The sequence below is a fragment of the Molothrus aeneus genome, chromosome 3, assembly GCF_037042795.1.
Source record: "Molothrus aeneus isolate 106 chromosome 3, BPBGC_Maene_1.0, whole genome shotgun sequence".
Lineage (NCBI taxonomy): Eukaryota > Metazoa > Chordata > Aves > Passeriformes > Icteridae > Molothrus > Molothrus aeneus.
In genome coordinates this window covers 20,024,821-20,050,932 of record NC_089648.1, presented here as the reverse complement: position 1 = coordinate 20,050,932, position 26,112 = coordinate 20,024,821, and the positions used below count along the sequence as shown (strand labels likewise).

At 36.4% G+C, this 26,112-nt stretch overlaps 1 protein-coding gene across 1 annotated transcript in view; it reads left to right on the top strand.

Moving 5' to 3' along the window:
• Window positions 1-26,112, top strand: part of CENPF (centromere protein F) — a 34,042-nt gene that overhangs the window by 7,355 nt on the left and 575 nt on the right. Inside the window, exons 6-18 of the mRNA XM_066547841.1 lie at window positions 1,050-1,252; window positions 3,971-4,096; window positions 5,724-5,852; window positions 7,400-7,522; window positions 10,130-10,265; window positions 10,757-14,202; window positions 14,706-17,000; window positions 17,568-17,708; window positions 18,741-18,917; window positions 19,660-19,821; window positions 21,124-21,310; window positions 22,016-22,492; window positions 23,782-23,975. Coding sequence (XP_066403938.1) covers window positions 1,050-1,252; window positions 3,971-4,096; window positions 5,724-5,852; window positions 7,400-7,522; window positions 10,130-10,265; window positions 10,757-14,202; window positions 14,706-17,000; window positions 17,568-17,708; window positions 18,741-18,917; window positions 19,660-19,821; window positions 21,124-21,310; window positions 22,016-22,492; window positions 23,782-23,975 — 7,796 coding nt within the window. The remainder of the gene's footprint in view (window positions 1-1,049; window positions 1,253-3,970; window positions 4,097-5,723; window positions 5,853-7,399; window positions 7,523-10,129; window positions 10,266-10,756; window positions 14,203-14,705; window positions 17,001-17,567; window positions 17,709-18,740; window positions 18,918-19,659; window positions 19,822-21,123; window positions 21,311-22,015; window positions 22,493-23,781; window positions 23,976-26,112) is intronic.

Here is a 26,112-nt window from a genome sequence, read left to right as displayed (position 1 = left end):
TAATGTCTTAAAACTTTGATTGAACATGCTTAGTGCATAACTGAGTTGGTCCATGATGGATGCCACTGGAAGCACAACATGAAGTACAATCCAAACCCAAGATATGGTCTTATATTGCCCATAGTGACATGAAGAAATAATCATTCCTGATACCTGATAGTTTTAAGAAAGGAAATAGCTGGTTTGTTGTGGATTTGTTGCGCGTTCACTTGAGCCTGCTATTTGTACCCTTTGGACAGCTTTTCCACTGTTTTACGATTCCTCAAGCTCTCCAAACTCTTCATTCAAATACCTCACATAGAGCTTCAATTTTGGTGGCTTTTTCAGCTTGGAAGCCATACAAATTCAGAATCAGGAAGACAGGACTTCTTTTAACAAAAAACCCACAAAGCCAGATAATATTAATTCTGGATAATACTTCCTGTAGCTGACTTATATTTTCTTCTGTGAATTGTGTTTCTACTGTGTTGTGTTTTTGGAAGATAAACTCTTATTGATGTATACTGTGAGAATATTAGTTTGTCTAGTTTTATTTGTATGCATTTTGAGACAGGAAAAAGATTAAAATACAAAATGGGACATTTACAGTTACGAAGAAGTTGAAAAGTCTTTTGGAAGAACAGTTGTGCTAAGGAAATGCTTGTAGTGCATATAGTTATTAAAAAAATGTAATCGTTATTTCAAGTGACATGTTTCTGCATGTTTAAAAACAGTAACAAAACAAACAAAAAAAAAGCCAGCAGGAGGAACAAATTGTCTTTGCCTTTGCAGCACTTGTTCCTGAGTTTTCATGTTTGTGTTCTTTCTCATGAGGTAGGAATTATTGATTTACAGTCAACTGTCTTTCAGTCTTGATAGTTTTTGTTATTGATGTCTTAGTAGGAGACAGTTAAAACTTGTCTTAACTTGCTGAAAATTGTACAGGGTGTCTGCCTCTGCCAGGAAATTGGGTTGTTATCAAACATTTTAAATAGGAAATGGAAGTGTGTTGGAAGAGGTGCCTTCTGAAGCATAAAGTATCCTTACTCTTTACTGTTTCTTAAATTCAGAACTAAATTCCATTATTAAAGACCTGGAACAGCAATTGCAAGCTCAAGAAAAACTGAAGAGGTCCCATATGAATAAACATCAAGAGACTGAACTGGAGTTGGATAAATTGAAGTTGGAATTAACTGAGAAGGATAAAATTCTGAACAAAACCAGAGATAAACTGACTCAAACGAGTACACAACTTGATCAAGCTACCACTCAGGTAAAATGTTGTCTCACACATCTTTTGACTGTCCTTACAATTCATTGTCAGTATTCCTATGTGTCAGTTTGCAGCCATTTAGTAAGAACCGAGGTTCTCAGACTAAGTTTCTCGAGAGTTTACTGAGGATCAAGTTTTGAGAAGTATATGCTAGTTTGATATGTATTATATGTAAAAAACATTAATACATGTAAGCAGTTGCCCATTTTCTGGAAGGTTCTTACACCACCTGAAGAAATAATTTTTATACTCTGGTAAGATTGACTCAAATTCTGAAAAATATATCCTGATCAAGTTGCATAGAGCAACAATGACATCTGGTGGCGAGTTTTGACCTGAAAAAGACTGTTGCATTTTTGGCTGAAAATCAGAATTTGCTGCTTATACTGCAGGATGTTGTGGGGGTATAGTCCTTGTATTGTAAATTGCTTGTTTTAAATAATGTCTATGTAAAAATGCAATGCAAGATTGAGAACATATGCAGTTTCTAAATGGGATTTCACAGCCTAATCCTAGGGAGTTTGAATTCATAGTAAAAATGAAGAGAGTAGTACTCTTGATTAGTCAAGAATTTACAGAGTGTATGTAAGTAAATACACATAAAAATCTGAAATGGTTCAGATTTTTGCTAGTAATCATGTGCAAAAGGAGAATGCCAGTGCTTAAAGTAATTCAAACTGCAGAAGGTAACAAGTAAGTGTTTTCCTTGATTAATCAAGTTGCATTACTTTCCTAAAGTCCCTTTTCCCAACACTTAACAAATTTGAAATTAGTGCACAGATGTCATAATTCCTTGAATCTTCATATTTTCATCTATCTTTTAATTTTTTTTCTCTACTAGTGATTCATCTACAGTATAGGGAAAAAGATGTTTGTGTGTGTCTTCTCTGTGTAGAATGATTACCTGTGTTTGTCAGCAAGTTTCTGCATGCTACTTAAGTATATTGGTGAGCTAACGTTTCCCACAACTCCTGTATTGGCCCTTAAAAAATAAACCTTTGCATGTAAACCTTGATCAGTCTGCCTTCTCAGAGAGACAGCAACATTTGCCTGTTGATAATTCTGTGAGGAGCTAGTTTAAGGGAAGTCTTGGCTGGGTAAGGGAAAATCTAACACCTGACATAATCCCTTGACTTCATAAAGTCACTGTCATCATAGTGAGTTTGTGGGAAGACATAGCTGACCCAGTCTGACAGCTCAATTTCTCTGAAAAGGGCTTAATTTTAATTTATTTGATTCCAAAAATGACTTGACTCAACTTCCTAAAGATTAGGGTATTATGTATTTAATTTTCCCTTGTTAAATTTATATGGGTTTAAGAGAGTGGAATTGTTTTACTAAAGAATCAAAGGGGATTAAAAGCAGCCCAAGGGAAGAGGCAAGGTTGTGCATCTAGAAACATGCCTGGGGAAGGACAAGGAGAAGTGGGACTTGCCACCATTGGAATTGATGTGCAGCCCATCCTTTAGGTGCAGTGCATCTTTTCCCAGAAAGTTCCTTTGGTCCTGCCATCTGAAGGTGACTCCTTTCTGTTCTGTTTCTTCTTTCTTGCACTGGAATTGGATCTCTGCCTGCCCACTCTGGACTTTGAAGAGAGAACTCTATTGAGATTTTAGATTTTAGTTTGTGCCTTGTAGCCTGGGTTTAATCCTGGCAACCTCCCTTGTACACTTCTCTATCACTGGTACTATTCCCAGACCTCAAGCCCAGCACCTCTGTGTTTTCAAGTATTTTCACTCCTTGTGAGATCTGCAGCCTTTCTGCAATCACCTTTCCATGTGATCTTACAGAAGTTCACAGTCCCTGCAGTCTCTGCCTGATACCTGACATCCCAATGCAACTACCTGCTTCTTATTTTCTTATTTCTACCATTTCATTAACTCAGTAAACAGCTCTTATTGCTGAAGAAAGAGACTTCCATTCACCCTTTGCCATTTTTTCTTACTCTCTGGGGAAAATAAAGTACGTGTTTTGCATTAACGGATTTGGTCTGGAATAAAATTTACTTTTTGTTCGGGAAGTTAGGTGAACAATGCTTCACTCTCTTGGGTGACATAATATTGACATAATCAACTGAGTTAAATAACAAGTTAATGTGGAGGTGAACCTAGACATAGCTTGCTGGGTTTTTTTTTAGTTTAAATTGTAAAAAATACTGTTATTATAAATGAAGATATTTTCTTCTTTTTTTTCTGTCCAAATCAATTTGCTGAATCACTCCGAAATTCTGTGCAATATCCATTCATTTTCAGCCTAAACATGTAGTTGCTTAGCAGTTAGCAGTCATTCTTTAGTTGGTAGTAACCTGAGGTACTGAAAATGCAATCTATCAAAAAATCTATTTCTCAATATCATTGATTTTCTTATTATCTAAATATATATAAAGATATGTTCTCCTATATATCATCTAAATATGTATTTATTATTGTGTGTGTACACTCATGTATACACATACACACTTAATACATATATATTAAAGTATATATATTCTTTCTATACGTACACACACATTTTCTCACTAACATAAGGAAGAATGAATGAGTTTTGTACTTTGGATTGCTAAGAATTTATATGGTACCAGCTGGAGTTACTGTGAATATATGAATGCTAGAACAATTGTAGCTGACAGCAGTGAACTTTTTGTGTGAGAGCTTATATATTTAAATGAAACATCACCTGCACCTTTAACACTTATGATTGATAACTAAATTATTGTAGGTCCAAATGTTGGAGCAAAAGGTGAAGCGATTATCAGAAGAACTGAATTGCCAGAGACAAAATGCTGAGAGCGCTCGTCAGTCTTTGGAACAGAAAATAAAGGCCAAGGAAAAAGAATTCCAACAGGTAAGACAAGGAGAACTTTTTAACTTTGACTTCTTGAGGAGATGAAGTCACTTGGCTTATGTTGTATATCTGATTTTCTGTTAGTTGCAATCACATTTGATAGGTACCATTTGCAAAGGTAATTGAAAAAATGGAAAACAAATATAGCAATAATGGGGATAGTATTCAGTGGAAAATAGAGAACATGTTTGAGAGATAGAATGAGATGCAAATCCATGAGAAACTGGGCTCCATTTTTCATAAAATTATGTATATGTGAGCTCAAACTTAGTAAACAACTAAATTATTTCTTTGGAATTTGAGTTAATTTTGCATGCATTTCACACAGAAGAAAATAATTTCTTCTAGGATTCTATCTCTTATTCTAATTTTGGTTCATGCTCATAAGATGTTAATATAGTCAATTAACAGAAGTGTCTTTCATTTCCTTCATGCCAGCTCTTGCAGAGACAAGTATAGCACTATGCCTGGAATTTTTCTGTAATGAAGTTATATTTAGTATTAACAGCATTAATACTGATTTAGATTAGGACTAAACTCTTTGTGCTTTTCTTTTTAAGGTTAATAAAGCAATCAGTGTTAGGAAATCCAAGACACAGATTCAGAAGTGATAGTGATATTTCAGATGGGCATTTTAAGTTGGCTTTAGGGATTGAATATAAGGGCATTGCCCTGAGGAAGACTGCTTGTTGTGTCAAATGTTTAACATGAAACCTTTTCTCCAAGGTACGTCCAGACAGATGAAGTAATTGGCAGAGAAGTGCTTGTGGGGTAGCCAATAAACAGTGCTGCTTCCAGCACTCTTGAGTGAAAAAGTGATTTTGCAAAGTCCGTTAGTCAAGATGCTACCTCAGGATCTCAAATTGATACTGAACCTTGTCTAGAAGTGGTAAATTGGGACAATCGATCTTTGCATTTGAATAGTTGTAGCATCATTGTAATAATCAAAAGATGGGTTGAAGCCTATAAACCTTCTGTCCAGGTTTTTCCTTTTTTTAGTTAGCTAAATAAAGGCCTTCATAAGATTAATATGTTAGCCCACATACTGCCATTCTAAATTGTTCAGCAAGGCCATTAATTGAGAAGAACATTTTTTCTGCAATGGTTAAAACCTGTGAGCTGTTACAGGTTCTTAAAATGTTTGTTTAATGTTCATTTGTTTATAATATTAGTCTGTCAAGTCCTATTTAAAGGCTCTGTTTTGCATCTTCTTGCAACAAAATTTGTGCAATATTCCTAACTTATAGTATGGTAAGTAATAGCAGAGATGAACTTGTCTACTTGTACTGGAATGTAATTCTAATGTGAAATTTACCTTTAGTATGAAAATTTTTAACACTATTACTTTCATAACTTTTGGATTCAATTTTTTCCCTTTCTGTGGCAGGAATGTTACAGTAATTAAGTTCTTAAGCAGATGACATAACTTGGATTAATGTCATTCTTGCCTGTGTGGCATTTGCCTCATGAATTAAAGCTGTGTTTAAACTGTTTGCTGTGTAAGACAAGTGTCCCTGAGCAGGGAGTACCTGCTGATAAAAATCATTTGTTATTTCTGCAGTAACCAAAATAGAGACTTATTTTGGTCATGTGTTTATTTCTTTGTTTCTCTGCCACTGTTTTCTAGGAACTGTCTTGTCAGCAGCGTGCCTTGCAAACACTGGATCAGCAGTGCAACCAGATAAGAAGCAAACTGAATCAGGAGCTACAGCAAGCCAAAAATGACTTCAATGTTCTACAGGCAGAATTTGACAAAGTAGGCTTTTTTTAGCATTAAAATCCACTACTAGAGTGGCATTTAGTTGTCTCAACAGCACTGCCTTACTTATACATAAAGCAAAAAAATAATTAATGTGGCATCTTGATGTTTTTACAGTATGTATTGGATGTTCTATATTTATAATTTCTTACCAAAATACTCTGTATTTAAATGTGAACTATAGGCTTTTAAAAGTTTGTGGCTACTCCACTTCTCACAGGGAAGAAGATGTAAATGCAGGCAGCGCAGGTAAAATAAATCTGAGAAAGGAGCAGCTAAGGCTGATCACTAGAAACTTTATGTAAAAAAAGAAAGCCCAAACAAAAAAAACATCATGCAGAGGTGTAGTGTGATGAGAGAGCTACTGACCAACAGGTCGTTGCCCTTTGGAACAACAGTCCCATTTTCATATACCCTAGCCATGCACTCCTCATGTGATCCTGGGGAGAGCTGATAGAGGAGATAAAAAAAGCAAAGAAAAATTACATTAGCATATGCGTATACAGAACCAAGTGTTTGCTATCAGTTTAACTCCCTGAACTGGTTCTTCACAAAAGCAGTTGAGTGTCATGGCTTGTGTAAGGAAGAAGATCAGTATGAAGGAGCTCTTCCACAGCTTTGGCAGCAGCTACCTTTTAAAATACTTCAGTTGTCACAAACTCCTAATTTTCAGTAGTTTAAAAAGCAGCAGAGGCCTCAGGAGTGGGTGATCAGAAAAGAGGAACGTTTAAAAGCCTCCAAAACCCCTTGAGAGCATTTCTCAAGCAGCAGAGCTAACTGATTTTCTAAAAAGGGCCACATGTTCTTGAAAGATGTATTGAGAAGCCCTGTTTGCAGGCATCCTAAACTGAAACATCATTTCTAAAACTGCCAACAGATTTCTGGCAGGCTTGTTTTATTTTAGAAATATAGCTGTGGGACTACATTCAGTCAAAAGTTTTTACTGGAGGCTTCTTTATTATATGCATATTCTTTTGTATATGCTTGCTGAAAATTTGATTAAATTGAGAGGATAATAAGTGCCTTTTACTTCCTTCTCAAAGAAAGATCATTTACTTGATGACCTAGGAATAGATCTTTTTTTTTTTGACCCACTAGTGTCATTTCCTTCTTTTAATCTGGAGTGTTTTAGAACTCTTTTCAAAGAGTTAAAACCTGTTCACTTTTAAAAAAATCTGTGTCAACAGAGCAGTAATTGCAGTTATGATCCTAACTTTGATTCCCTTAGCTTAGCAAAAAGCCAATTGTATTTCAATCTCATTTCTATCCTACAGATATCATTGTGGTGATGTAGCTGCAAGTTGGATGAATTAATCTTGTTTCAGACAGTCTATAAATGTATCTATTTTAGAGACATCCCATCTTTTTGGTCAGAAGCAAAGGAGTGGAAAGGCAATAAGCAACTTTTCTCTAAACACCAGTAAAGCAACCCTTGGGTTCAGGGTGGGATAAAATAATGTAGTTTCATTTTGTAGCAAAATGTTGAGTTCAAGAATTGGAGTTTAAAAAAAGTCATTCTTGTGATTACAATGTTGGTTTTCCAGGTAATGACAGCAAAACAACGCTTGGAACACAACACTGGTGATCTCACCCAGAAGCTGTGCAGAGCAGAGCAGAGTCTATCAGCAGCCCAGGCTAAGGAAGCCGACCTGACAAGAAGCTTTCAGGTGAGCAATGCTGAGGAGTATTTGGCAGAATTAGTACCATACATCAGCAATTTATAAACACTTAATACTCTGGAGCATGTGCTCACAATTGTGTTTTTCCCCATAAGCAATCTTTAAACACTTTTGTTGACTATCTTAATAACTCATCCTAGTTGTAACAAAAAATGAGGCCTTCCCTAACATCATGGAAATCAGTGCAGTTTCTGCAGTAGGTGTGTGGTTAGGATTCATGCTGTAATGCTGATGATATGGTTCTAGTTCATGTTGAACTTTTTAAAACAATAAATTGTGTTTCAAGAGATTCTTCCTTTTGGTTCTGAAATAAAAGTCAAATAGTAAATGCATGTTTGATTTTGAAAGTAAATTCTAGAATCATTGACTGCTGCTTTGATTGATACTGTTAAACACAGTGACTTTGTACAAATACTATTTCCTCTTTTAAAAAAAATGCTTCTCTCTTAGAATAAGACAGTCCAATAAATATGCAATGCTGGAAAAACTTTCTCCCAAATGAAGGTAAATTCAGAGAAGTTTCTGTATGCTTCATACATGCAGAAACCTTTTCACTTTAAAGTCTCCTCTGTCTTCTCAATTATATTGTTTTGGTTTTGTGGCAACTGGAACATTTACACTTGAAATTGATCCAGTTTTGCCACTAGAGACCTCTCAATGGAAATTTTATCCTTTATTTGGAGAATCAGCAGTAAGTAGGAAAACCAGCTGGATACCTATGTAATCTGTGTCGCAGTTTGGTTTTGTTAAGCACTCTCATTTTGCTTGTTACCAGTTGTTATCAGCAGATATAAAATAACCTGGCATAGTCTCTGCCAAAAAAATTACCTTCAAAATTCTCTGCAAAAGTCTAAAGTAAAATAGTGGGTTTTGTTCAGATTGTCACAAACATTTGTAGGGGTTTGGTGTAGTGTGAAAATTTAGGTATGTTCTTGCTGGTAGACTGCAATTTCTGAGAACATTCCCAGCTATTGGAATGTGACTATTGCTGGAACAGCACTTAGCATGGTTTTGGCCCAGCTGAGTGGTTCTCTTTCATATGTTGACTTGTTGAGCAAGTCCAGAGGAGGCCACCAAGGGGATGATCAGAGGAATGGAGCACTTCTCCTACAAGGAAAGACTGAGAGAATTGGGAATGTTCAGTCTGGAGAAGAAAAAGCTTTGGGGTGGCCTAATTGTGGTTTTCCTGTCCCTAAAGGGAGCCTATAAAAAAGATGGAGAGAGACTATTTACAAGGGCATGTAGTGACAGGACAAGGGGAAATGATTTCAAACTGACAGAGGGTAAGTTTGTATTAGACACTAGGAAAAAATTCTGTACCTAGTCTAGCAAGGGAGGTCCCTGCCCATGGCAAGGAGATTGGAACTAGATGACCTTTAAGATCCCTTCCAACCCAATGTATAATTCTACGGATATTGGGAATGTTTGCACCAAATTGAAATAATTGGACCTTTCAGCCGTTTTAATTCCTTAAACTTGTTTTTCTTTCCATAGACCACCCTAGGTTTTGTAATGAATGGCTTAGTTTAATTCATGTACGTGCATTGCAGCTTTGAATGCAAGGGGTTTAGATGCTTGGACTTTTTGGAAAATTTATTAAGATTGCTAGAAAGCTTATTCATTAAATTTATATCTGACTGGATTTTTTTATTTAAAGTGTGGGTAGGGAAGGCTCTGAGTAGAAGGGAAGACAACTGTTAGTGACAATGACAGTTTTAATCATGTTCTGAGGGTAATTTATTTATGTTGTTGCAAAAACAACCCTGCCACGCCAGCAAGCTTTTAATTTTTCCATTCAGACCCTTCCATTTCTTGAGCTTGGCTTTTGTGAATCCTATGCCCATCTGCTAGTAGTAAATGGATGAATAATTGACAGTCTGTTTCCATTTGGACCATGCCAGTTCTGTGGCATCTGTTGTCCAGAGCGCCAGAGTTTGGAGAACAAAGTTGAGTCTCTTTGAAAGAGCTTGAATTTGGTTTCCTGGGTGTGATGTAGTTACACAGTGTTTTTTGGTGGTGGTCATAGTCTATTCTGTTTGCTTGTTTGGAATTTTTAAAAATCAATTTATTTGAAAGAAAGTGCTGTTAATTGCAAAACAACCATCTGAAAGTGTAAGCACTTCTAAATATAAATTGACCGATGTTGCCACATTGTTGATGTTCAGTGGAAAGAGAATTTGTCTCTACATGAGATGGCAGGTGAAATCTGATCTACACGTTTCATGTTAATTTTGATGCCATTGCAGGGGTTTGTTTACTGAGCTCCTTTGAGAAAGTAGCCTGACTTAATCAGCTGAGATTTTGTAGAATCTGTCCTGTCCCATCTCCTTCTGTGAAGTCATGTGGAGCTGTTTGTTCTATGCTAAGAGGAAGCACTCTGACTGCATCAACAGGCTGCATCTCTCTGATGCTGTCAATTCACTAAGAATAAAAAATTCAGCTTATGTTTCCAAGCAGTGCTTAGGAACCCGGGCATGGATTCCCAAAGTCTTAACAGGATCTAATGGAATATCTTTAGTTTGATTTAAATGAACTGAGTCCATTGACCTCCTTATCAATTTACATGAAATATGGCCTTATTTGGTTTTGGTTTAGGAAGTGAAGCAGGAGAAAAATCTTCTCAATTGTCAACTTGAAAAGAAATCACGAGAGATCCACCAGCTTGAGGAAGAACTAAATATGATCAAGCAATCTCTAAAGCAAAGCCAAAATTTTGCAGAAGAGATGAAAAGTGAGTTATGATATTAAATTTACAGAACTGTTTCTGGATGTTTCCTGCAATGCTGTAAGTTTCATTGTGAATTAAGTAAAAAGTTTCTACTGTGGGACATGATTAGTGTTTTTTAAGAACATTGAGTTTGTTGTCAATGAAAATGAGTTTTTTGTCTGTGAACATGTTCGGTTCCTGAAGTGATGCTGTTTTGAAAAGAATCAAAATGTACTGAACTTATCAGCAAATTTGTTTTCATAGAATCTCTTTTAAATAGAAGACTTTTGTTTAGCAGTTACTTTATGGAAAGCTGACTTTATGTAGTGCCCGATAGCCTAAAGTAATAGAAACATCCTTCATCCAGTGATGAAGGAGCATCACTTAAGAGTGATGCTTTGCAGTAGAATGAGAATTGAAAATAGTAGAAGTAAATAGTATCACCTCATCTAGAAAGTTATCAGAAGACTTGCCAGTATTGACTGACAAAGATTTGATGGTATTTTCTTCTACAGATAAGAATGCTGTTCTGGAAGTGGAACTGAAGTTACTGGAAGAGAAATTTAAAAGGCAAGAAAGCTCACTTTCATTGGAGACCCTGAAAATAGCTTTAGCTGACATGGAAAAGCAACAAGAGTCTACCCGGGGTCTCCTTAAGGAAAAAGATAATCATATTAAAGAACAAGACTGTAAAATAAGTAAGATGGAGGGAGAATCAGAAGCTTTGCAGAGACTTCTTGGATTAAAGCAAAGAGAATGTGAAGAACTGCAAAAAGAGGCTACTGTTTTTTCTCAATGGAAAAATGAAACTGATAATCTTATAAATAAACTTAAGTCTGAAAAGGAAGGTCTGCTGGCTCAAATTAATGACTTGGAGGGTTCCCTTCAAAGTCAGCAAAGCAAAAATCATGAGCATAGTGAGAAACTTAGAATGATGCAAACCGAAAGTGACAGGAAATCCACAGAGATTAGAGAACTGAAAGGTATGCTGGAATGTAAAAGTGCACAATTAGAAGAACAAAAAAAAGTTTTTGATGAATTTAAGCAGAAAGCAGAATGTTCTGATAAAAAGTACTGCAAAGAGATAGAAAATATGTCCTGTAAAATATTCCAGCTCACCAACCAAGTTGCTGAAGTAGAAGAAAAGTTACAATTGGCAGCAAGTCAAGGACTGAAAAGGGAGCAGTGCTATCATGACCTGCTTGGTGAATATGAAAAAATCTGTTGTCTTGTAAAAGCAAAAGATACTTCAGAAATGACAGAAGATGGAGAAGTTAAAAGCAGGCAGGATAAGACAGCTTTAGAGAATTTGCAATTTGCAGCAACTAACTCCAGCACTGGAGTGCTGGATCATGGATATGCCGGAGCTCTTCTAGAAATGGGAAAAACTAAGGATCTGGCCAATTTACAAGAGCAGATCTCTTTTCTTGAGAGTTCTTTAGCAGCTCAAAAGCAGTTTAATTCAGATCAGCAGCAGCAGTATGAAGACTTACTGCAAACAAAGAGTGAAACAGAGCAAAGGTTACTTGCAGTAGAACAGATGTACACAAGCCTCATGACAGAAACTGAGCAGCACATCAGTAATTTGCAAGCAGATATTTCAGCACGTCAGGAATTAGTTGAAAAAACTTCAGCTATTCTTGAGGAAAAGGACATGCAACTGCAAACTTTGAATGAAAGATTAGAAAACCGAGAAGTTGAGCTTCAGGATTTGAAGATCAATAATAAATTGCTTGAGGAGTCACTAAGACAGCTGAAGCTCATGTCTGAAACATGGGATTCAGAGAAGAAGGACATGTCTTCAATGATTTGCTCATACAGTAAAAAAATTGGTGAACTTACTGAAGAAAATACAGCCCTTAGGGATTTAAGCAGTGTTTTAAAGCAAGAACAAATAACTTTACTGGAGGCAAATAAAAATATTTATGATAGTTTAAAGGAAAAAGAAGAAATAATTTCTGATATGTCTGGAAAACATGAGGAGGAAAGACAGCGTATTCAATCAAGAACAGAAGAAATGAAAACAGAGTTTGAAGTTTTGCAGGCAAAGTATAAATCAGTAGAAGAAGAAAATGGAAAAATTATGAGCATGCTGAGAGAGCAGACAATTGAATTAGATGAAAAAAAAGCAAAATTAGAACAAGAGAAGCAGATACTTAGTGAGAACAAAGATCTCTTACATAAACTTATAGCCTCAGAAGAAATAAAAACGAACTTGGTTCATGAACTTCAGCATCTGCAGTCAGAATTTTCCAACATGCAACATGTGCCTTCTGTGGAGCTTGACTGTTTAAGCCAGGAAAGGTTAAATGTCAGCACAAGACAAAATACAATGCAAGAGAAATGTGGCTTTGTATTTCAAGAAAAGGAGCAATTGGGGAAGGAACTACCCATAAAAAATGAACCTCTAATGTGTGATGTTAATTGTGAACAACGCCTCTGTTCAGAACAGTTGAGAAAGTCCATGGAAGAAAAGGACATTGAGCTGAATAAATACCAGGTTAAACTTGAGCTTCTTCAGATGGATTTTGAGGATAGCGAAATCTCTCTAAAAAACTGCAGGTTAGAAGTGATGCAGCTGGAGACGGCTTTAAAAGGCATGGAAGTAGAACTTGAGAAAAGTGTGAGAGAGAAAGAGAGACTGCAGCAAGAACTACTCTCTGTTAAAGAACTGAAAACTGCAGATTCTTCACTTACAGTATTAGAGGAAGATGGCCACTCATTGGAGTATAATTACTGTGACATTTCCCAGGACTGTGGCAAAAAAGGAATAGATGAAAGTCCTTCATCAGTGTTGCTGGCATCCTCTTTGCAGGTAACAATAAACCAGCTGAGTGAGCTTGAGAAAATGTGTGAGAGGTTGCAGAATGAAAACACTGCATTGGCCTCTGGATTGAAAAATGCTAAAACCAATGGTACCACAAGTATTAATAAAGAGGAAGAGGAGACAGATGATATAAGGATTGCAGATAACAATTTAAAAGCTGAGAAAGCTGTTCTTCCTGAAGAACTTATGGATCAAAGTGATAACAGTGATCTGAGAATGCCTCCTGATAATGAGGAAGTGCCCTTCAGAGTTAAAGAATGCAGTTCTTCTGACTATGAAGATTTAAAATTGTCCAGCAAAGAAGTTAAAGTACACTTTGCGGAAGTAAGAGAGAAGCTTTTGACTTTCCAGGATGAACACCTAAAATTATATGAACAGCACAGTAGTATGAGCTCAAAGATATGTGAGCTGCAGTCTTGTATTGAAATACTGAAAGCAGAAAATTCTTCCCTGTCAACAAGTCAGAGCAGTGCTCATGTAGAGTCTGTGCAAGTGTCACTGTCATCCAGCCAAGATGACACGCTACCTAAATTGGATGAAACTAATGCCACAGATTCTTCCTCAGACCTTTCTGTAAATCCCTGTTTATTAGAAGTAAGTGAGGTGGCTGATTCTCATAACAGTGGTTCATGCAAATGGACAGAGGGAATGAATCAGACAGACAGTTCTGTAGAAGTGATTTCAGAGGATGCAACAGAAGTTTTGGTTGAAAAGTGTCATAATGATCACAATTTGGATTCTGTTAGAGAGCTCAGTAGTATTACTCCAAGAAAATCTAACCTTGAAAATAGAATTGAAGAACTTCAGATGCTCTGTCAGACATATGAGAAGTCCATCAAGGTGCTTGAAGATCAGTTTCATGTTCAAGAGAATATGAAAAATGAGGAAATACAAGAGCTGAAAGAAATTATACTTTCTGAAAGGAAAGAAATAGATCATCTCAAACAGCAAAATCTATCTGAAAAGGAAGAATGGCAGCAGAAGCTGAATAATGTGACTATGGAGATGGAGTGCAAACTGGCAGCAGAAAGAAAACAAACTGAGAATCTCTCTTTGGAGCTGGAAGCAGCAAGACTCCAACTACAGGTCCTTGATTTAAGTTCTCATTCACTGCTGTGCACAGATATTGAAAATGTAAGTAATTGTTGTCATGCAAATGAGTTTTATGTCAATCCTTTGATTGTGGTCACCCAGATTTTTTACTGCAAATATTCTTTTTAAAATTGTGCCTCACAGAAGCAGTACTATTTTTTTGGAGAAAGAAGAAAAATAATCCATACTTGAGCAGTAATCTTTGTCCTTTTAGTAATGCTAATAATAATTCACTTTGTCATGTAGACACCTATTTTCCCAAAATACAGAAGGATCTGTATCTTTGCACATAGTCTTTCAGCAAATTTATCTAAAATTTCTCCCTCAATACCTTTAAATCTTTTTGGCCAAAGATGTGTGCATAAACAAGTGTCAAACATTTCTGTAAGAAAGGAGACTGTAAAGTAGGGAGGAGTATTTATTTATTTTGCATAAGAGCAGGAGCTTTACTAGTTTAAGAAAAGTTTTAAAACTTACCTTGTTTTTTCTTATATGTATTCTTTCCCCCTCTTTTTTTTTAACTGGTTGATTCTTATCCCTTGCAGAACATAGAACAAGAAAACAATACTCCTTATAAATTAAGAGTGCCTGTTGAAAACTCAGCTCTGAAAAACAATCTTAAAATAATCCCCATTGAGAAAATGGCTGCAGGAGATGCCTTTGTGTGTGAAAATGAAACTGAGACTGTGGAAGCAAGATTAATGGAAGATGACACTGAGAAAATTTCTGGAGAACATGAGTGTAGAAATATGTCAGGAAAAATAACCAGCCCCTCAGACCATGCCAGTGCATTGTCATTTTCCACTAATGGGGTTTTGAGTGCTGGCTATTTCTGTGAAAATCAAAATACCACTGAAATACTTCAGGAAGAGGCAAAACAACAGACTGATGAAAATTTGAAGCTGATCTATGAGATAGAAAAAGAGCAAAGCCATGTAGGTTTGAAAATAAGAGTTGAGCAATCAAACTCAGAAATGAACTTCCAGGAGGCACAAATAATTTCAAATAGCTCAGCTTGTGCAGGACTGGAGGAAGCTACTGTAGCTGTTAAGGAAGAAAACTGTGGCATAAATGAAAAACACAGATCCAGTTCTGTCAATAAGCAGGAATTATCTCTTCATGTAGTTTCATCAGAAAAAGAACCTGAGAACCTAGAGTCTGAGTTGGAGATAGGTAAAGTTAGATTGCCTAATGCAGCAGACATGTTTGATGATGTAGAAATGACCAAGAGAGCTGGTCAGGAACAATTTCTTGCAGCTGAAAATGGGCAGGGGAGTCCAAAATCTGAGCAAGTTAATATTGACAGCCACGCCTTGTTCATAGAGCCTGACATTGACGTGCTCCAGGCAAAATGTCAGCAATTAGAAAGGGAGAGGGAAGTTAATCTGAAAACTATTTCTAGCTTTCAAGAGCACCTTGTTTCAGTCACAGCTGAGAGAAACTATATTGGCCAAGAACTGTGTATTTTGTCTGAAAGCAAAAAAGAGCTGGATCAGAAGTACCAAAATCTACAAGAGAAATTAAAACAATTAGAGTTAACTAAAATGGATTCTACTGAATTCATTAGAAGGTTAGAGCATGAAGTGAGGACACAAGCAAATCTGCTTGAGGCTGCAAAATCTGATGCAAATCAATTATCCAATGAAAAAGACAGTCTTCTTCAGAAGCTGCAAAGTTTAGAAAATGATGCTGTATGTTTCACCATAGAAAAAGAAAAACTCCAGAATGAAGCAGCAGATTCAAAGAAAGAAAAAGAGCTGATTGCAAGAGAGTTGGGAACGATGCAGCATAAATTAGGTTCATCAGAAATGGAAAATTCAAAGCTTTCCAAATCTTTGGAAGGCTTGTTAATGGAAAAAGGAGAACTTGCCGCAAGACTCAGCGCAGCACAAAAAGAAGCAGACCAATTGAGATGTGGAATTGAGAAGCTGAAAGTAAAAATTGAGTCTGATGAGAAGAAAAAACGTCACATTGCTGAAAAGCTGAGAGACAATGAACGGAAAGCTGACTCTCTTCAAGATAAAATAGAGAGGCTTGAAAGGGAATTGGAGATGTCAGAGAAAAATCTAGAAGATACAGTTATTGAATTGGAGACTGCCAAAGCAGAGGCAGAAATATTAGCAACAGAGATGGAAGAGATGACTGAAAAGCTGAAATGTTCCAACTTACAAATTGATGTCCTCACCTCACAAAAAGAGTGTTTGGCTAAAGATTTAAAAGAAATGCAAGAAAGATTCCATGAACTAGAGTCTTCAAATTTGACTACAGCAAAGCAGTTGGAAGAAAAGGAGGAAGAAAAGATACAAATCAAACATGAGCTTGAAAATACTTTGGCATTGCTGAGATCTGAGGTCAAAGATAAGAGTGAGAAGTTAGAGTTTTCATGCAAAGAGGAAGCAGATGCTAGAGCAAAAGAACAAGTCCTGATTGATCAGGTGGCTCATCTTGAGCAAGATAAAATAATGCTGTTACAGCAATGTCAGGAAATAAAAAATGAAAACATCAAATTGGATCAAACAAGAGAAGCACTTGTTCAAGAATTGGTGGATTGTAAACAAAAGCTCAATGAAAAGGTGCAGGAAAATGGTGCTCTTGAAAAGCAGGTGAAAGAAACAGAAGCACTGTCTTTGCAGCTGACTCACATGCAGCATGAACTTAAATGCTGGCACCAGGAAAAAGAGAGGCTGCAGAACTTGATTGCTGAGTTGAAGTTGAAGGAGCAATGTTTTTCTGATGGTGAAACCTCTCCGGATATCCTGGATGTTCTAAAAATGTCTTATAAGGACCTTGAGAAGGAACTGGAATCTACACTTTGTGAAAAGAACACTCTATGTAAAAAGGTAATATAATTTCCATTAGGGCAGACTTCCCTTTGTAGGAGGAAGGATAAAGTGTCCTCTGGGTTTACTACTTCCTTAATAAATTAAATCCTAAAATAATTTTAACCTCAAACTTTTTTGCAGGAAACATCCTATTTTAAAATTACATTTTCCATACAATCATAAATTTTCATTGAAATTACAGAGCTGGAAAGCAGGGCATTGTTTTGCATAGGATGACTGAGAAGGTAACTTGAAAGTAGAGGTTTAGGCAATCAAATAATGCAGGATAGTTTCCTCTTTCCTGTGGAAGAAAAAGAGGAAGAACAAATTGGTATTGGGTGACTGAGTTTTCATATCAATAAGTACTTTGGAATAAATACTTCGGAAGCTCCAAAAAAAGTGAAATAACAATAGTGCACTTGCCATGTGAAAACATCATTACCCTGTTGTGACTCTTGTTTAAAACTTGACCAACTATGGGAATAAAATAATCCATCTTAAGAACTGCTTGTTACATGTAAGTACATTCTTTGGCAGTCATGACACATGTATTAAAAATAATAATTCTGGAAAATTTTATTTCAGGTAAATGAACTGGCTGAAAGTCGAACTGAGCTGCAAGTCAAGCTAAATAATGCTGAACAGAAGATTGCCAAATTACAGGAAGAAAGAAATAAGCTTGCTGAAGAAATTCAATGTGTTCAAGAACATTCAGAAAAGAACAAAGTAAGTTATTCCATCTGCGTGATTTCTGTGTTCAAAGCAGATGCTCAAGTACAGTACCTGTGTGGAGGCTGGTCAAGGGGATCTGTGATAATGTACAGTATTAGAGGTTATTGCTTCCAAATTTCAAAAAATCCAATGTTCTCTTCTGAGAGAAAATGATTACTTTGTAGTTTTTCCCCCTCCTCCTTCCATCCAAACTATGTTTTCTTAGCATAAAGTCCACTGCTGGTCATCTAGACATTTTTCAGTGTTGAGAAATTCTCTACTACAGGCTTTCAATCACCAGACTGAGGAGGGCAGATAAATATTCAGCATTTCTCAAAACTACTTTCAGTGTTTCAATTGTGCTAATTTAATTCAGGATATAGTCAAGGAAGAAACAGTTTTTGGAGCCTTTGTTTATAATTTGTTTGCATTTAATTCTTAGAGGCTATTTTATCATCTAGAAAACTTTAGGTTTTATTTGTGAAAAATATTATGTCTTTAAACCAGTTTATGTGGTCATCTAACCTTCTAACTATTTTAAAAACTCTATAACCAGGGGCTTGTTTCTATTGTGGCATGGAGGATTTTGAGTAGGTTGGGAAAAGAACAGATATTTCTGCAACTTTTAGAAATCCTAAATGGAAATACAGGCCAGCTGTCAAAAAGTAGTTATAACAATGGGTGAAAATGCTTAGAAAGTTTTTTCATCTTAAAGAGGGTGCAGAAGTGACCCTTAACCTCTCAAGTCATTCTCAGAGGGAGCAACATTTGGAGAGGTTAAACTTTGATTTTGGCAGTGCTGCTTGATTTAATGCTGTTAGCAAACTTGTACTTGTTTTCTTTTAAGTGAACCTTCCTTTGCCTCCTGTCCTACCTTTTGTGTTCTTTTCTTTGATTATAGTGTGTTCAGCCACTGTTGAATATTTTTTCTTACCAAGTTGTTTTGGAAAATTCAAAGATGCTTCAGATTTAAACAGTTTTATGGGTCAACTCTTTCTCCATTGAGATAACTCCAAATACCAAAAAATGTACTATTACTATTTACAGATACAGCTGCATCTCACAACTTCAGAAAAAAATGAACTGGCCAGATGTTTGGAGATGGTCCAGAATCAACTACAAGAAAAAGAAAGTGAAATTAAAAGAGAGATATCAGAATATCAAGACAGACTACTTCAAGCAGAGAAAGAGCATCAGGATGCTCTGACAGAAGCAAACCGAAGGGTGAGTCAGAAAATAGGAAGAGTAGTGCTGTGAGTTTTTAATTGAGTTCTATGTATTTTAGAAAATTTTGCTGATCCTATTGCAAAAGAATTTGTCTTTGCTAACAATATTTCCAAAACCTACATATACTTACCTTGGAGCTTAGTATGTGTTAACATTTTTCTGTATGACAAGCTCTAAAACGTTAATTTATCTCACAACTCAGTAAGCATTTAATCTATATAAAAATTCACTAGGACTATAACCTTGAAAAGGGGAAAGCAACAGTATGTTTAATCCAGGAAATGGTTGTTTCAGTAGAAAGAGGGAAGAAAGTTCAACCAGTTCAGGATATAAGGACAAATTTGTTGGAAATACATTTGTCAGATGTGCTATATGCCAAGAGCCATCAACTTAACTGTAGAAATGTCTGTGAGCTTGAGGCCAGCTGAACACAGGCAAATAACTTACTATAATTGTTTCTTAGTAGTTTTCTTTCTTATTAATATAAAGTAGATGTAAAAGCAAGTTATAGTAAAATATAAGGGTTTTCTTCTGACAGTTTTCTTAGAGGCAAGATTCTAGTATTGAAAATACATACTTGAGACAAATTACCCTTTTAATGTTCAACTCCTTAAAACATAATTATTAAATTTGCTGTGGAATTCCTGTGGGTTTGTGATATGCTGTTAGGTACATCTTTAAAATGAAACTCGGTGTCCTTTTTGGTATCATAGTAATTAGGCACATTTTCTTTCTTTAGAATGAAGTAGAAATTGAGGCCTGTCATGAGAAGATTAGTTCACTGGAGCACTTTATCAGCTCGCAAAAACTGGAAATTGAGCATTTGAAGTCAAATAAAGAACAGCTAAATAATTCCCTTAAAGAAGCTAATCAGTCCTTAGGAGAACTCCTAAAAACTAAGGTAAGAAAAACCCTTAAGTATGACCAATTGCATGAGATTCCAGACACTGTGTAGTGACATAAACATAGGATTGGGAACCAGTGCTCCAGAACTGTGACTTGACTTTGGTACAGCCTTTCTTTCACTAAAGAGAACATAGAGCCTGGAGAAAACATAGTTACTATTGATGTGCATTAGAAAAATTCTGTTCTGTGTGCCATGACTGAGATCACCTAGAACTGGTTTCTGTGACCTAAACACAGCAGACTGTTGACTACAGTGAGCATTGTAGATGAGCTAAAATGTGGTTAGAATTCACTCAGAGAGACTTTGCAGTGCCTTTATTTTGTGTTTGTGAATTACTTTGATGGAAAAATGTACCATGGTCTATCTCTATGCACTAGTCTTGATAGATTGCTCTTGATTCAGCTTTTTCAGTTCCATTTTATATAGAATTCTCATTACAGGTCTTAACTAGTGTAATTCTCTTACAGAATTGTCCTCAGGGATGCTGGAATATGAGCTCCACATACTGTGAGCTACCGATAACTGGGAACAGCTCTTCATGTTCTTGGTTTGCTATTTAGTAGCACAGATGAAGCTTCACTGTACATATACTGTACTTCTGTACCAATAATCCTATCCCTGCATTTTTCTTGTTTTCTGGGTGGTTTCGGTCTATTTTGGTGCTGCTTCTGTCTGTGATTGATTTCTGGCTCCAGCTTTGTACTCCCACTTCAGGAATTACTGTCTCCATAAACACACTCTTGAAGAAACAGTCAGTTCAATTTACATGCAAGTAAACACTGAATTACAAAATGCTCATCTTGCTCAACAGTTCTTTCTTCTTAGGGCTCTCATCTGTGGTGTTAATTTGGTTAATAAGAGCAGTCCAAGGATAAAGTCCTGTGGATGTGTGCCAGTAAACAGTACCCATGGTAGTGTCAGTGTAGCGGAGAAGGCTTCTGGCTGTGCTCACTGTGTGATATTTGCACACAGGTTGGTACCAGATCAATGGGATGGTAAAAGGTTCAGGTTGGACATTGTGAAGAATTTCTGTCCTTTAGAAAACAGTGTAAAGTATTGGAAGGGGCTGCTGAGGGAAGTGGTGGAGTTGGCACCCTTGAGAGGGTTGAAGGAACAGCTCAAGGTAGCCCTTAGTGCTATGAATTAGTTAATGTGGTGGTGCTTGGTTAAAGGTTGGACTCGATGATCTTGGAGGCCTTTTCCAACTTCAGTGATTCTGTTACTCTGTTTGATATTATAATGTTTAAAAGGAGGAATTATGTTTCTGGTGAAATAACTGAATTTCTTATTTTTTAGGCTGATAATAGTAACATTATAATTCAGCTGAAGAAGGAAAATGAATATGCCCACAGTAAAGTGCAGATGTGGATGAAATCCTGCAAGCAGCTGGAACAGGAAAAGGAAAAGTTGCAGAAACAACTAGCTGAACATGATGAGCTGCTTAAGAAGGAAAATCTGGCTATGGCGAAGCATAATAAAGAAGGTAACTGAATCTAGATTGTCTTAATGCTTTCATAGTGGTGCATTAATCTGTAAAACTTTCTTGTTCCCTAAAATGTCCACTTGCATATGCAGCTCTAGTACAGAGCATTATTCTTAACTAGGATAAAAAGTTACGAGTGCAAATGTCAGACATTTTTAAAATCTAGCTAATCTTTTTCCTCGTAAAAGTGTTGTTTCTTTTCTCAGAAACAAAACTAGGTTCTGAATAAATCTATTAAATCTTACATTTTTCGTGTAAGTGACTTGAGGAAGAAAAGGGATGTTTTTCTTATGAAGTTGTGTGTGAGTTCTTTTATCATTTTCCAGCAAGCTTTTCCCTCTGATTCTCATGCTCTGTTCTTAATGTTTTTAGTTCACCTCATGAGATGCACTGTATTATAAATGATACTTAAAGCAAGTTAAGGGTGCAAATGGAGTGTTCAGAAATTACAAAATGAGAAGGAAAATATTTCCCCATGCATTGCTCAAGGATTCTTTTCACAATTTGTGTATTTGTGCTCAATTTAACAGGGACATTATTATGTCTATCATACTACTAAATTTGTTTCACAGTCTTTTTTTTTTATAGTTGCAGTGTTACAATACATGTGTAATTAAAAGATTCGTGACCGTTGCATTATGAATTCTTACATATGCATATTTTATTATGTCAGTTATATGAATAATCATGTTTTTCTTTGAAAAGATGCTGATGATAATGCCATTACAGAAGAAATTAAGTTAAAATTGGAAGAATTGCAGGAATCTACAGAAGTGAAGACCAGAGAAGCAAATGAGAATTTGGAGAAATACTGCTCTCTTATTGTTAAATATCATAAACTAGAGGAAGAAAATGAGATGCTAAAAACACAAGTCAGTTTGTTGAGTACTCAGCTGAAACAGCGAGCGAGTGATGCTGTCAGCACTCCTTTGCTGAATTCAGAGAAGCCATTAACACAAAAGAGCAAACACTCTGTCAAAGACAGGTCAGATGAAGGTACCACTAAGCTTTCAAGTAAAAGGCAGAGATGTGAAGACAGCAGGAAAGACAATGGAGAACCAAGATCTCCTGCTCCAGTGACTTCATTGAAAAAGAAAAGGAAGTGTGATATCTCTCAAAATCTGCAGGGTCCAGACAATACTGACTGTGAGCTGGATGGGCTTCCAGAAATAGTGCAAAAAGGTATTTATGTCTTGTAAAGGCAAATGTTCTCTGAGCACAGCAGGTGTGCTTTTCTCTTTTCGTTGTTTCGTTGAATGGCTTTCACTCTGAGTTGGTGACTACGCAAACATTTTTGGTGATCGTGATGGACGGTGAAAGGAGTCAATGAGATGTGGCAGTTGGTGCCAAGTTAGCTTGTGGAGCACTGGTGTTAGACCAGCAGAATACATTTTTGGTGGATTAGTAATTCCCATTCTGCTAAGAGTTAAGTGATCCTGGCAGTCTCCTGTGCTCCCATCACCTCACTCACAGGTGTAGTGTGCAGTGAGGCAACTGAAGACCAGAAACTGGGAAGGAGTGGTGTCTGGAGGGAAGCCCATGTGTGTTCCCCAAGTGTTTGCTTATTTGTAGGCTTTTATTTCTTTCAATACCAGTAATTAAAGTGTGTTAATTTGCAAAACATTAAATCGACTAAAATTCCCTGAGTTGAAACTGACTTGCCCATAGCAGTAAGACATTAATCTTCATGAGAAGATTAATTAATTAACTCTCATCTTCATGAGAGTTCACTTTGTCTGCTGCGAATGCCATGAAATTAGGCAGCCTGGTACTCCATATAAGGGTTCACTGCAGCAGAGGGTAACTGAGAAGATGCAAAATTCAGGGCTTGAAAAATATCTTCTAAGTTCAACTACCTATTAAGTTGCTCTTTATAATTAATGTAATTGCCATCATTAAAGGACAAACCATAAGGATACTGAATAACCTCAACTTTGGCGGTCACTCGCAGAAGTCAGGATTTCTAAAGCTAAACATTATTTGCATTTCACTTCTTACTATATCTTCTAAAAGTAGCCCTGTTCTGAGGACATACGTGCCAGTTCATGTTTGACTTTTAGGCTAGATAGAGAGATAATAAACAGTCTATACATAAATAGTTCTACACAGAGAAAAGTGTTAAAAATCAAGAGCATCATATCATGGTATCGTGATACCATGATTTTCAGTTTGAAATTGCTCTCCATATAATAATGTACTTATAAAGAAAAAGATGAAACACTTGTTTGATTTTTTTTTTTTTATTTTTCTATAGAATTGCTCTTGTAATTCAATGGTTCCTCTGTGATATACAAGTTTTGCATTTGAATTTTGGAATATGCAAGATCTATTCAGCAATCTCTTTGTTCCATTTTCTCCAATGGAACAGATGATTTATTTGAATCAGCTATCTTACTCCTATTGTGAAAAGAGAAATCCATTTGAGGAAGTGTGATTGCTTTAGGTTTTTATAGAAGCTGTTTATTTTTCAGGGTTTGCTGACATCCCCAGGGGCAAGGTCAGCCCTTACATTTTACGCAGAACAACGCTGCACCTCAGATCCAGTCCCCATCTGGCTTCCTCAAGTGAGAGGAGGCCTTTGCCTGCACAGGACTCACAGAAGTGCAGACCAGACCATCTTGGTGAGCGCTGCTCTTTGACACCTGGTGGCAGCAAACCACAAAAGGTAACTTGGAAAAATTTTATCTGGGTATGAAAGTCATCAGGAAGACTTAATGCATTCACTAAACATATTCATCTTGCCAAGTGAATTTGAGGACATACCATTCTTTATGTTCCTCAAAAATAGAGTGAAGATCATAAATACTGAATGACTGAAACATGACATAGGTCTTACCATAATATCAATGTGCAAATTGTTCATGTGCTGTTATTTGTGAGCTCATAGGAACAGCCAGTGGGAAATGTAAATTCAATACAGGTATGTTTTCAATTTCTTATAATGGATATTAAAGAGCAGATATTCCTTATACTGTAACTTCTTAGGTTGCAGAGAAAGTAACCAGCAAAAAGACTAACCTTTAGGAGTTTGAGCTTGAAGTTTTCTGCAAACAGCTCTTCTTGGAATTTCTAGAATAACTACAGATACATTATTAAATGTAGGGAGGCTATTAAATGTGTCACTAGGGAGCATTTGGATTATAAAGAGTGGGTTGTGTTGGAAGGGACATTAAAGATCAGCTAATTCAAACCTCCCTGCCACAGACAGGGACACCTTCCACTAGACCAGCTTGGTCATGCTTACCAGATTTTGATGTTATCAAAACAAATAAATATTACACAGTTATTTTTTGAAAGTAGACTGTTGCTAAAAAAAGGTTAGTAACTGAAGTTTACATTAGCTTTGTGTTTTACACATTGCTGAATGTTTCACAGTATATCAGAGCAATGTGTTCTTTCTAAGATGATGTAAATACTTTGCAGATTATAGAAAATTGTCCAACTTTAGGACAGAAATGAACCTTTTGTTGTCCAAAACTTCCTCCAGAGTTTGTAACCATGTTATCTCAAGTTGAGCAATAAAAGAATAGTTATTGATAGCCTTTGTATGAGGGCTACACAGAAATATGTCAGTAGATAAAAATCCTTCCAGTTTGCCAGGTTACACAAAAGTATTCTCTTGACAATCAGCAGAATCTTGCACATAGTGCTTTGGGTTTTTTTTTTTTGTTGGTTTTTTTTGTCCAGTTATTTTGTATTAGCACATAAAGTATGTTGACAAGATACCAAAAGTAAGTAAAGGCAAATGCCACATAGTTTAGTGGATGTATAGCTTTTGAGGCCAGAAAGCACCATGGGGAAGACAAATCAGATCAGACCCATAATGTTTTGGAGCGACAGCAATAGAAAATTGGTGTTTTGCAGTGAGAGTGAATCCACTGAATTTGTGTATGTTGTTTCAAGGGATAATTACCCCACTTGCCAAGAGTTGCTGCTTCTTACAGGCATTGCCCGGAGGTCTGTGTTTTATTACTGTTTCATTAAGTGATGCCAATAAATTTTATTTATACTCCTGTCTGTTTCCCTATAAACTTAGAAACAAATGGTGTTCCTTGTAAAGAATCTGAGTAGTGCAAAACAGAGAGGAAGCCTCAGTCACAGAAAGTTGTGTAGTAATCACCTGCCAGCATGGTATAAGCTTGTTGTAGACTCTTGCTGACCATAGTCAGGGTTATAGCAAGAAACAATTAATCAATAATAATATTTTCTCATTTAACTGAAGGAGGGATTTCCCAAACATTCCTCCTCTTTGTCTAAACTTGTATTGTCTAGGTCCAAGGACAGGCTACTCCTCACCTTCAACTAGATCGCAGTTATTAAAATTCCAGTGTTGGTTTTGTTCCCCCCAAGTGTAAATATGCAAAAGTCATCAGTTCCAGGAATTTGTGCCCTTCTCTCAGACACTGCTGAATGTGTATTGGTTTTATTTCAAGATGATGTACATTAGGGATTTCTGGAGGAATTGCTCATATTGTTTCATCATTTGTTGAAACCATTAAAAGGTGTTGTTTCATGCTTTATATTAATACAGTAAATGGTGTGTCTTGTTTTAAAAGTGAAGTAAACCTTGTTTCCTTCTCTTTGACAGATACTTGCATCTACTTTATTTCAAATACCTAGTTTCAAACTGTTGCAAATTTCTCAAGGTGCTTAAAAAGTGCCTGTCATGTTCATATGCAAATTTATTCACTTTTCTGTGTGAATTTAATGTAGAATTTAAATTGAGTGCTTTGACTGCACATCGGTCAAAATGTGAAAGCAGTGGTTTCTGCCCAGATGTCAGCAAAAAAGTGACACCTGTG